The sequence below is a fragment of the Aptenodytes forsteri genome, unplaced genomic scaffold (assembly GCF_000699145.1).
Source record: "Aptenodytes forsteri isolate BGI_AS27 unplaced genomic scaffold, ASM69914v1 Scaffold122, whole genome shotgun sequence".
NCBI classification, from domain to species: Eukaryota; Metazoa; Chordata; class Aves; order Sphenisciformes; family Spheniscidae; genus Aptenodytes; species Aptenodytes forsteri.
Genome location: NW_008794009.1, coordinates 89,244 through 101,118, shown reverse-complemented (window position 1 = coordinate 101,118; position 11,875 = coordinate 89,244). Strand labels below are relative to the sequence as shown.

Genomic DNA, 11,875 nt, shown 5'->3' with positions numbered 1-11,875 from the left:
TCCAAAGAGAAACTGAAGTAGTAGTATAAATTGCTTTCCTCAGACCCTGATTGTCCTCTACCTTGTAAAATACAATGTTAAATAGATGTAGGCACATACGAAATGTCAGTTTGATCTAAACAAATGTAGACAAAGTTGGGTGGCTTTGCTTAGTTAAATAGGAAGAATTGATTACTGGTAGGCTTTATAGACATTTAAAGACAGTTTTGGTTAACTTTTGGAAAGAATGCATCTGTTGACTTTGTTATCTAGATTACAGCAGCAAACTTGTCATAGTGTTGTTTTGTGCTCTGGCTCTGCATTGTGTGGAACCAATATTTCAGTAGTCTAGTATTGCAAATTAAAAAAAAAAGCTAGAAGTACAAGTTTCTGACTTGTTCAGTATTTCATGTACACTAGTAACTACATTAATTAAACCCCCTCTTTTTTTTTCTCCCCCTTCAGAGTTCACAATGACGAATGAAGAACCTCTCCCAAAGAAGGTATGTTTAAAAATTATTTGTGACTTCCCCTCCTGTCCTTCCCCCCCCCCCTCCCTCCCCCCCCCCCCCCGGTAATCACGACAGCTTGATAAGTTGTGCTTCTCCTTTTGCTCCATAGGTTCGCCTTAGTGAAGCAGATTTTAAGGTTTTACCTAGAGACGAGCTTATCCTAAGGTAAAGTAAAAAGCAGTTTTTCCATCTCAACGTTTTAGTGAACTTTTAATGGAAGATGTGTGACCTCCCTCTTCCATTGTTTTTAGTATCCTTGTTCTGAAAAACTATTTTATCCTTTTCATGATACATCTCTTTTGTAAAGTTCTCATCTTGGCTCAAATATTTTTATATATAGTTTGGGGGGAAATGCTTTTTCCAAAGAGACAAAATCCTGAACAATGTTTTGCAATACATGAGTAGGAGTTTTTTTTTCTTCACTTGTAACTTTAGAAGATACGGTTGCTTGCATTCCTTGCTAGATAGCAAGTTATTTTTAAACGTCAGAAAAATGTCAACTCCTTACTCCTACAATAAATTTTAGATTTTCTTAGTCTGCACGGTCTTCTCCTCAGCATGTTCAAATATTAACAGTAAAATGTTAAAATGAAGTTTTCATCGCCTAGAACTTGCATAAAGAAGAGCCTGGCCATCTTTTTCACCTTTTAGAAGGCTGAGTGTCGCCATGGAAAATATAGTAGGCAATCCTGTCACACAGACCACCTGCTTAAAGAAACTGACCCAAGCCACTTGTCTCTGTATACCTGAATTTCCTGATTTGTAAACAAGGAGCTAACTAGACTAGGCGTCTGTGGGTCATCTGTTTATCTGCTGGAGTATTTTGTGTGTGCATTTTGGTAAACTTCAGCTCTTGGCTTTTTGTACACTGTAAGTTACTAGCATTATTAGGATCTTGCAAGTTAAATATTGCTATTTCATAGAACAAAGACTAAACTGTAGAAACGTGAGGATACAAGTGCAACACTTGATGTATATGATCAGCTACTCCCTCTTCTGGGCAAACTATCCTGCCAGCTACTTCTGGGGTGACAGTTCTTTCCAGGGGAGTCAACATAGTCTGGCTCCATATGTTTAAAGCTGGTTTCTGGCTTCCTCTGAGTATCTAGTCTTCTGGGTAGTAAAGGATAATGTATTTAAACAGTAGGAAAAAGTGCTGCTTTGATGTTGAGTGGTTTAGGCCTTGTGAACCTTTTCAGCAAAGTTCCTGTACTCAAGATTATCCCCGGGAATAGCAAACTTCTAAGTCTGTAAAGCTATGCCCTTACTTCCAGCTGTAAAATTCCTGTCAAAACTACCAAAGCGTAGATTCTGTGCAACTTGCTTTCTGATTGATAGTGTGAAAACAAAAAAAGGCTTCCAACTGTAATCAGTTTCTGTAACTTGCAATGACTAGTTGCTACCATAGAAGAGATCCATTTCCAGCATATATTCAAGTGAGTGTGATGGAATACACCCAAGGGAGGTAAATTACGTCAGCAGCTAAACTGTGTTAATGAAGAGACAGGAGGGAATTTGCTAATGACAGCTGTGTTGCTATTGAATCTTCTTCTTAGTGTAGACAAAGCAACTTCTGCTCTCAAAAAGGCTGCTTGATGGATTTAAGGAGAGTAACTGTCCGTTATACCCAGAAGTGGAAACTTAAATGCTGTTTTGGCCGTGTCCATTTTATTTGTTTGCATTAAGCAGTCCTACGAACACTGTTTTTTCTTTGAATGGGGTGCATATTTAATGGAGTTATAGTAAGTTCACCTTTAATTGTGGTTTCACATAAACACTAACTGCTGGCTTCATATATAGGTTGGAATAAAATATAACACTATTATATGTATATCATATTTTAATCAAAGGCATCTCTACTACTTTCAGACATAGCAAAGCATGTGTTGACCACTACTGGATTGTCTTAAATTAAGATTTGGAATGCATTTTTTGGGTCCATGTTTTGGTGGGACAAATGCTTTTTAAGATACAGGCATGCGTTACCTGCTTTTGGTCTTTTAGGTAATATATTATCATTGCTGTACAATTGCACTGATGAAATACATATGTAGAAAATATTAATTCTTTTTTGTCAGTTCCTGTGCCATGAATCCCAATTTCACTGTTCTTTTCCACGAAGTACATAATTTAGGTTTGCTCATTTTAACTTCTGTTGACTAAAAGTGAGCAGGATCAACAAGAAGCCTTTCAGTCCAGCCTTTTGGGAATTTCTGCTTGCCTCATTGCTTGTTGCTGTGGACTCATGGCTTTCATCTTTCCCCTCCCCTTTTTAATGCAGTAGCTACTTAGCTTGACTGTGTAGGAGGTTCTGCGAAGAAAGAAGAGCCAGGAACATGATAACAAAGCTCTCTGGGGATCATAGCTAAAGATCTGATCAGTATTGCCCTGATCGTTTAGCCTAGTGGTTGGTATGTAAAACATTGAAGCACCCTGATTTACACAAGCAGTTCTGAGGAAATACAGTGCTTTTACTGAACTTCAATCAGCATGAACTTCAAGTTACTTTTGGAATGGCTCAGGTGCAATGTTGTGTGTGGCCTACCCCCTAAGTGCTTATCATTTATTCTTGGAAAAAGTGAACCCGAAAGCTCAGCATAAAAAATGGGTGCTCCAAGAAAAATAGTGGTATTTATGGAGGTATTTTGAAGCCATGGAGTCTTAAAGTCTGCTTAATATTTTTAGAGAATGAAGGGAATTAACTAACCTACGTAATGCTGCCCAATTATCTTCCAGTTCTTGTGAGACTGTAAGTGACCCCTTGAATGTAAATCGGATTCAGGGCTGTCTTCCTAGTTCTGTGTACAGCTCTGTTCTTTAGTGCCTTTCCAAGTAGCACGTTACTGAGGCTCTTCAGATTGTCACTGTTTAGCCATCAGATTACTGACATGAACTACTAAGCAGATCAAGAGCCAACACTGAGTGAAACCAAACTGACTGGAGAAAAGAGCTGGCTTTTAGCCTTCATCTTTTTCCCCCGCTCGAGTTCACTGATGAGCTGCCTGAGTCCCCTACAGATGTACCAGAAGGGGCAATATGGGGCAAGGAGGTCAAGGCAACTCTTGCGTTTACTTAAACCAATGCATCTCAGGTTACTTAGAGAACTATCTCTTTCTTGGACCTGGGGAAGAAAGGCTTCAGACTTAAGGTCTAGCCAGAGAGTTCCTATAAATCACTGGTTTATTTAAAGAAGCTTTTGCAGTATGTGCAACTTCTTAAACAGGTTAACTGAAAACTGGATTTTTATGTCACTGTAAGTGTTGATTTTACCTGTCTACTAAAAAAGTTTAAACTAATGCAGGTATTATGTGGAGATGAAACCTGGTAGAAGGGATACATCTTCAAGTAAGGCAAAAAAGTTTTCCAGAGGGAAATGCTTTCCTCCTGTAGTTGAAGATGTGCTAGTAGCAGTCTTCAAATTTTAATTCTGACATAATTTGTGGGGCGGGAGGCGGAATATTTCTGTTTGTATCACTACTGATTTTTTTGAACATGTTTCTTTTACTGAACTTTAGAATGTATTTAGGGTCAAAAATCTTTTCCCTGAAGAACCTGTAATTTGAGCTAGCTGGAAAACGTTTGAAGTATGTAATTTCTAGGAATGCTATTTATATAGAAACTTCCATAATTTATCAGAGGTCTTTAATGTGTTCTGGTGTCTTATGGGGAAGTTGCATGTTTTTATGCAGAGAATTACAGTATTTCTGGATACAGTTTGCATTAAAATTTCTAACTGGATCTGAAATAAAGACCTACTCTGTGGCATATGGTGACATCCATGAGTTGACTTTTTCTGTTTCTTGATAGCAGTAGGGCCTATTGGAGGCTTCAGATCATACTTGCCTTCTTTTTTTTTTTAACTTGTAGCTCTGAACCCTTGGACTGTACTGGAGTTGTGCTTGGTAGCTGGGATTTCTAGGTGATGCTGCATCCGCTGCTAGATTAGCCTCAGCTTCTGCTGTCTAGTTTCAACATGGCATGGCTGAGATTCCATCGTTGTGCAAAGGCATCATTACAACGTTCCACAAACTTGCTGTCCTTGTCACCTCTTTCAAGCTCTGTGTGAAAACTTAGCATGTAAGATTCATGTAATGGGAATGCAGGCTCAGCCTTGCATATCAGCAGCTGGGAGTCCATATTACTGAAAAAAGTATAGAAGTAAAACTGTTGTGCATGGAGATTCAGTTGTACAATGTAAGACCAAAGTTGTGCATCTGGAAATACTGCCCTTCTGTTGTTCAGGTAAAAACAGACTTTCTGTGAGAATCGTTCATTCTGAGAGAATGGTGTTACAGACTTAGACACAACTCGTAGTCATTTGAGACCTAGAAATACAGAGTTTTACACCTGTCCTGTTTGATCATAGCATCATCTGGTCTTCTCTAACAGTGTAGACATAATAGAGAAGAAGGAATAAAAAGATAGGGGTTAACAGTGTTCAGAGTTGGAGCACTAAAAATACTGTCAATGATCTTCAGCATCATTTTTTTAAAAGGCTTTATTTTGTCATAGGTCCTTATTTTCCTTTTTATTTTCTTCTGCATAACTTAAGAAGCTACAACTTCAGCTTTTCAAAGATCAGAATTCCACTTTAATTCCCTCTGTTAATGATCTGTGCTACTACTGTAAATAAGGGAACATGATCAGAGTGAAATAAGCTGGAAAGACAGTATTTAGGAAAATAGATTCTTAAAGGCAGTGAACAACAAAAGTTACTGCAAGAGAAGACTTAAGAACTTAGACATTATAAAAGGTGTTTAAAGTCTTAAGTCAGTTAATAGACACTTAAGTGAAAACTAAATTATCAGGGCCATCACAAGACTGTTTTTAAAATACCTAAAACTAGTCAAAGTATGTGTGTGTATATATATAAAAAAAGAAAATCTTTGTTTTTCTTCCTTTAACTTGGTTTCATGAATGTTCTTGAGAAATGTCTTGATATATTTGGTAAATATTTTGACATGTTAGTCCTCAGGATTACTGAGATCACTACAAAAATACATACACATCAGATGAAGAATCACAACTGCAAGTTTGATTGAAAAGGAATCAGTCCCCTTTCAGTAAGGGCCTACCCATATATTTGCTTATTTTCCTGAGCCGAAGTTATTTATAAGAATGGTCTACTTCATTAATGGGAATTTTTTAAACTTTAATTGTTTCACTTTTTGTTTTGATGCTTTTAGTCTACTCGATTGTCTGTTTTAATGTTTGGGGTTTTTTTAATCTAATTGCATGAAATAAGCCTGCTTCTGATTTTTGTCTCTGTAGTTGCTAGCTTTCTGGTTTGCCTGAAGTGAGGTGAAAACCAGATCAATTGCTAGAAGAGAAAATTGTGTCCGAGATCTTCTATAGTTGTAGCAAAATTGAGACATTGCATGTGTGTGAAATTAAAGCTACTGTGATAGAAAAAGTTTAAGTTTAAAATTCATGGCTTGATTGTTGAAGAGTTCTCTGAGTATGTCAGTGTGGTGATCACAAGTTTATTCTGTACAATTTTGTAAACTTGCTTGAAGATGAACTGCAACAGTCTTCACCAGGTTTTTGACAAAACACTGTGTCTGAAGGGTCATGTTTCTAGAAGAGTTGGCAGGCACATGACTTGAAAAGTCCGTGACATGGCCTAGTGCACTCTGGTTTTCTTTTCCAGTAATTCAGTTCTTGCTTAAATACTAGCAGTTGTTGAGAGGTGACTTGGAGGTATTATCTCTGACATTCTTGGTAGACCACGGGCTATGTGGCTTCTTGTTTTCCGATGGTGGTCTCTCATGTTTACTTAACTTGTGTCTCGGGTCTTCATTTCACTTGCTCTTTGTATAGCTCCTATTATTGGGGGGGAGTGTCTCTGTGTGTGTGTGTGTCATGATTTTGACAGAATTACTGTTTTTAGGCTGTAAGATGTAACTTAGAAGTCAAGTAATCGTGCAGCTGTATTTGAAGACCAATTCTTTTATTTCATGTAATTCTTTCATGTAAAAATGAGGTTCTTTCTTTCCAGGCTTGCTATTTAGTAGGCTGTTTCAGTTTTACTTTTGGGGAATTGAAATCTCCTGAACTAACATAGAACTTTTAGTGATCAAACAGTGAAACTTTTGTTTCCAACAATGTTCCTTTTAGAGCAGAGACATAAGTTTAAGGGTTAAGTGGCAATACAACTGCTCTCTTCTACACAGCTTAGAATCATAGAATAGTTTGGGTTGGAAGGGCCCTTTAAAGGGTCATCTAGTCCAACCCCCCTGTCATGGGCAGGGACATCTTCAACTAGATCAGGTTGCTCAGAGGCCTAAGAGAGTAATTCATGATGATTTCACGTTCAGCTGGAGAGATGCAAAATTTTGTTGCTGCTGGGAGGAAGACATCTTGTGCTTAATTTTGCTTTTGCCAGTGATGTGATCTCACTTGCTGTTACAGAGCTGATGCTTTTTAGATCCTTTAACAAGCTGTTTGAATTCACTAAATGGTCAAAAATGATCTAGAGTTAGATTTTACGGTTTTGATTGAGGTAGTGGTGTTGTAGGTTAAGGAGTTAAAATAGAGCAGTTATGTTGAGTCTGGCATAAAATAGGTGGCAGGGAGAAAGGGTGGTGGGGAGGAGGGAACAGAAACCTTCACCTTTTGTAGTGGTAAGCTATTAGATGAATTTGTTTCATAACGTGGAATTGTACCATTGTGAGGAAGACACATAGTTAGAAGCAGAGTACTTCTTTAAAAACAAACAAAAAAACCCCAAAACATCATCCTGTGAACTTTGTTGGTAAGGCATGTCGTGCTAAGCTTTACTGCAGACTTTATTTGCTACTGATTTGATGGTTTGTGTCAAATGCAATGCTGTTTTTAAGTGAGAGGTTTTCTGATTGTGGATGAATTGCTTGAATAACATGCCTTCAGAGAGTTATTAAACTGTTTGGCTTCTGGTTGATGAATATAATCGGAGTATGGTCTTGGTTCGAATGAGCTGGTATAACTACTTAACCTAGACTGCGAATTCTAGTGTATTGTAATACACTTCTGCTTGCCGTCTTGTTTGCTTGGTAACAGATTTAATGTTGTCTTTATTATGGTTTCTGTTACAGAATTTTGTTTGAAGTGTTCTGCTTTGAGAATGAGATGTATCTTAGGTGCTTTACACAGATAACTAAGTAATAAGTGTTTGATCCCAATGTTTGTCCAAAATGTTACAGTAAGTTTTAAGATGTCAATTTTGAGTGTTGTAATGCACAGCTACCTTTTTATCCTTTTGAGATGCGAAGTGGATTACAACTATTTCCATGATTAAAAGCCCTATTTTTAAAACTGGAATTGACTTTTATCCAATTGTGTAATTCCTTCTTGACATTTTCTGATTATGGTATAAATGTATACTCTGAAAGTTTAGGAATGAGATGCCTTGATTTAATAAACTGAGCTTCAGAAAACTTTTTTTTTCTCTTCGTCTCTGCAATAGGTGGAAACAGTATGAAGCATATGTGCAAGCTCTGGAGGGCAAGTACACAGACCTTAATTGTAAGTTAGCCAAGTTTCAAAATGGTACAAGTTGCTTGAATGTTTGTATAAAGCAGAGTGTTCAAGTAATGTCTGTGCTTTCTAAAACTGTTAGGAAGAAGAGATAATAATCTATGTCAGTTACTTGTCAGAAAAAAAGTCCCTGTCTTCTCTACTGTAAGTTTTCAGCCTTTCCCAACTTTCTCAGACTCACCTCCCTTTGCAGATCTTACACAGCTTCTAAAAAGTCTATTTTTGCATGTGTAGGATCTTCTGTACCCAGACTGCTGGGGGGAAAAAAAGTCCCAAAACATAACCCCACAAATAGGTGTATTTTCATGACTTTTCCATCAGAAAGGAGATGTTATCCTCTACCAAAATATTCCATGAATGTTTATGCCTTCGGTAGTCTTACAGGATTGTAAACCACATGGGAGGGGGAATAGTTTGTAGAGGTGAAGGTCTAAAATGAGTCCCCAAGTAATGTTTGATCTGATTAGGCAAATTAACTATTTGAATGTCAGTCTTACGTGGTCTTTAAAACTTGGTCTGTACTTCAGTCTTTCAAAACAGAATATAGGAGAAACATCCTACTCTCAAATGAGAAAAGCTGGATACATTCTGGAAGTGACTGAATCACCAATCCCAAGTTATTTTTAAAAATTGTTGGCAGCTAGAGATGGGCTCTTTCCTGTTTTCGCTCACCTTTTCAGTCTAAATACTTAAAGACTTAGTACCACTGAGTTTGAAGGTTTTTTCTGTCAGTCCGAACAGATATCCTCTCTCTCTGTTGTTACGTCCCTCTTCTACTGCCACCCCATAATGTTTGAGTTTTGGAGAGACTGAAATACAGCAAATGTAAGCAGTTGATTTCATTCTAATCTCACAATGTCCTAACATAAATAAATAAATAAATAGTTTTAATGTTCCCAGTTTCTCAATTTTGGAAAGTCTAATACAGGTTGTAGTAATCAGCATTATTGAATTATCTGCAAAGAATTATTTAGAAATAATTGTCCTGAAGCAATTTTGTGATGTTCTTAGTTTAAATTTACAGGTGCTCATTCTCAAGTAATTGAAAAAAATAAAAAGCTTAATTATTCCAACTGTCCATCATTTTATACATGACAAGTAGCAGGGTGAATGTATACTGTTTGTATCAGGCTGCTTGCATGTGTTCCTGTTTGAGTGATTTGGAAATGTGCTGTGCTGCTTTCTCTCATATTTCATATATAAACTTTTATAAACGTTCATGGATCAGAAGAATTCTTCTAGTTGCAACTGAACTGCCATTTCTGAAGTTCTCTAATGTCTTACTGTTTACTCATGGAGTGTTGAGACCGGTTTGAGGATTGATCACAAATGGCACTGTTTTACAGACTGCGGATCATTTTTTGCCAGAGTGTAGACTTCCCCCTCCCCTCCCCTGGTCTCAACATTTCTTATAGATAGCAGGACAGTCCCAACTTCCCAAGACTACTGCCAGTAGTGATTGGTTAAGCAAGCAATTTAAAAGTTAATTCCTATATAAACATGGAAACATTTTCAAAACTTTAGTAAGCCTTAAGGAAGGATCAGAAAGATGTATTTAAAACCAACTGTTGTCAAGCTTTTCTAATACTTAATGATACTTTGATTTTTCTTATTTATGCTTATTATGCTTATTGTAGTCATGCTTATTTATTTAGCTCTTGCTGTTTATGAATTTCGTTTTCAGATTCTTTTAGCTGTCTTTAAAAACTGTTCGTGAGAGGATGCTATAAAACATGTGCTTTTTGTGTTTTATTACTTGTATTAGCTAATGATGTGACGGGGTTGAGAGAGTCTGAAGAGAAGTTGAAACAGCAACAGCAAGAGTCTGCCCGAAGAGAAAATATTCTGGTGATGAGGCTGGCAACTAAGGAACAGGAGATGCAAGAGTGTACTGTAAGTATTTAGAGAGGATAAGTGTTTTCAGACTGTTACAGATATATCAGCATTTGAGCCAGTACCCGTGAGCTATGTTTTTCGTATAACTATAGCATACCTTTTTCTGTGCTTGAAGAAATGGCAGGGCACTTAAACTTTCACTGAATTTGCAAAGATTATTTCTTAAAGTTTGCTCTTTTTAATATTAGTTATTTCAGTTGATTTTCAGCAGCAGTTGTGCTTGGAAGGACTCTTGCTTCAGAACCAAGCTAATTCTTGCATGAGCTGTGCTTACTTTCTTCTAGCATCTATCAACTGTGCATATTTACCAAAAATGTTACTTCTGGCTTATCACTGGATGCAGGAACAAATTGAAATGTAAGAATAAGATTGAGTTTACTAGGTTTCATTTAGGAGGTTTTAGGCTGATATTTACGTTGGATTTGGATAACAAGGTATTTGTAAGCTTCCGCATCCATTTGGCTAGGTAGAGGAAAGAGCTACTGACTTTTTCAGAGGGAGTTCTTTTGAAACTTGGCAGATCTGCTTCTCGGGGTTTCTAATGTTCTTTGTACTGAATATCTTTTTTTATTGTTGTTTCTGTTTCTCTCTCCTTTATTTCTGTGGGTTTTCTGTGACTTTGTTTTCTTCTGTTTGGTTTTGTTTTTTTGAAACTCTCTTCTACCACTTTTGGACTTCTGATTTTTTTTTTTTTTTAAATTACCTTCTTAACATAACTTTCACCTACTGCTTTAATTTGGCAGTTCCTGAGAGAAGATTGTAAAAAGCTTCTTACTGCTAGTTTGTGTAACATACTCCTGAGAGCTTCTTTTATGAAAAACACAAGCTCTCTGCAAAACTAATAACTAGTATTGTAGCTTTCCTCTGTTATTTTCTTTTAGCCTTCCTTTCTTTTTTCCTGTAGGTTTTCAGAGCTGTCAGGTATAGTAGTGTGACGCTTAACTCTGTACACGTTATTTTCACTGCTCTTAAGACCATAAGATGACTTTAGTTTGTAGTGAGCGCTGGTATGAAAAGAAAAAATGAGGGGGTAAAGCTTACTTTGCAGTGGCAAAAAACGAATCACAGAATCACTGAGGTTGGAAGGGGCTGTGCACAGTTGGGTTTTGAGCGTCTCCTAGAATGGAGACTCCAAAACCTCCCTGGGTGACCTGTGCCAGTGTTCAACCACCCTCACAGCAAAAAGCATTTTCTTATGTTTAAATGGAATTCCCTGTGTTTCAATTTGTGCCCATTGCCTTCTGTGCTTTCAGTGGGCACCACTGAGAAGAGCCTGGCTCCGCCTTCTTTGCTCCCCCCATCAGGTATTTATGCACACTGATAAGATCCCCCTGAGCCTTCTCTTCTCCAGGCTGAACAGCCCTAGTGCTCTCAGCCTCTGCTGTGTGTCAGATGCTCTAACCCCTTAATCATCTTCATGGCCCTTCGTTGGCCCCACCCTAATATATCCATGTCTCTCTTGTACTGGGGAGCCCAGCACTGGACCCAGTACTCCAGATGCCTCACCAGTGCCAAGTGGAGGGGAAGGATCACCTCCCTCGACCTGCTGGCAGCACTCCTCCTAATGCAGCCCAGGATGCTAATGAAGATCTGTTCTGGTACTATACCGCAACACTTCCCTAGTAGTAAGACTACTATATTGATCCTGCTTCTCTTGTTAGTTTTACTGATAAATTCTGCTGTGAGGAACAGCAGTAATAAGAACTTTTTTCTTTTGAACTTCTGAGCATATAGCTGAAACAATAAATACTAAAAAAATGAAATGTAAATTTTTCACCAAAACCAAATTTGTGTGTACTATTTTCACCTTTCTTCCTCCCTATTTCTAAAAGAATGAGTTAGACAAAAATTTCAAGTATTTAAGACTCTGAATTTTGACAAGATCATGAAGACGATAGGATTTTTGGCTGCACTTTGTTATAGATGTCTATAGCTGTGATGCATAGGCTTTTCAAACATCTGTTTTAGAAGAA

The 11,875-nt window shown here is 37.5% G+C and overlaps 1 protein-coding gene across 1 annotated transcript in view; it reads left to right on the top strand.

The window, feature by feature from the left end:
* The first annotated feature begins 448 nt into the window (after nt 1-448).
* Nucleotides 449-11,875, top strand: part of WTAP (Wilms tumor 1 associated protein) — a 25,408-nt gene continuing 13,981 nt past the window's right edge. Inside the window, exons 1-4 of the mRNA XM_009289916.1 lie at nt 449-482; nt 601-656; nt 7,936-7,994; nt 9,772-9,899. Coding sequence (XP_009288191.1) covers nt 453-482; nt 601-656; nt 7,936-7,994; nt 9,772-9,899 — 273 coding nt within the window. The 5' untranslated portion in view covers nt 449-452. The remainder of the gene's footprint in view (nt 483-600; nt 657-7,935; nt 7,995-9,771; nt 9,900-11,875) is intronic.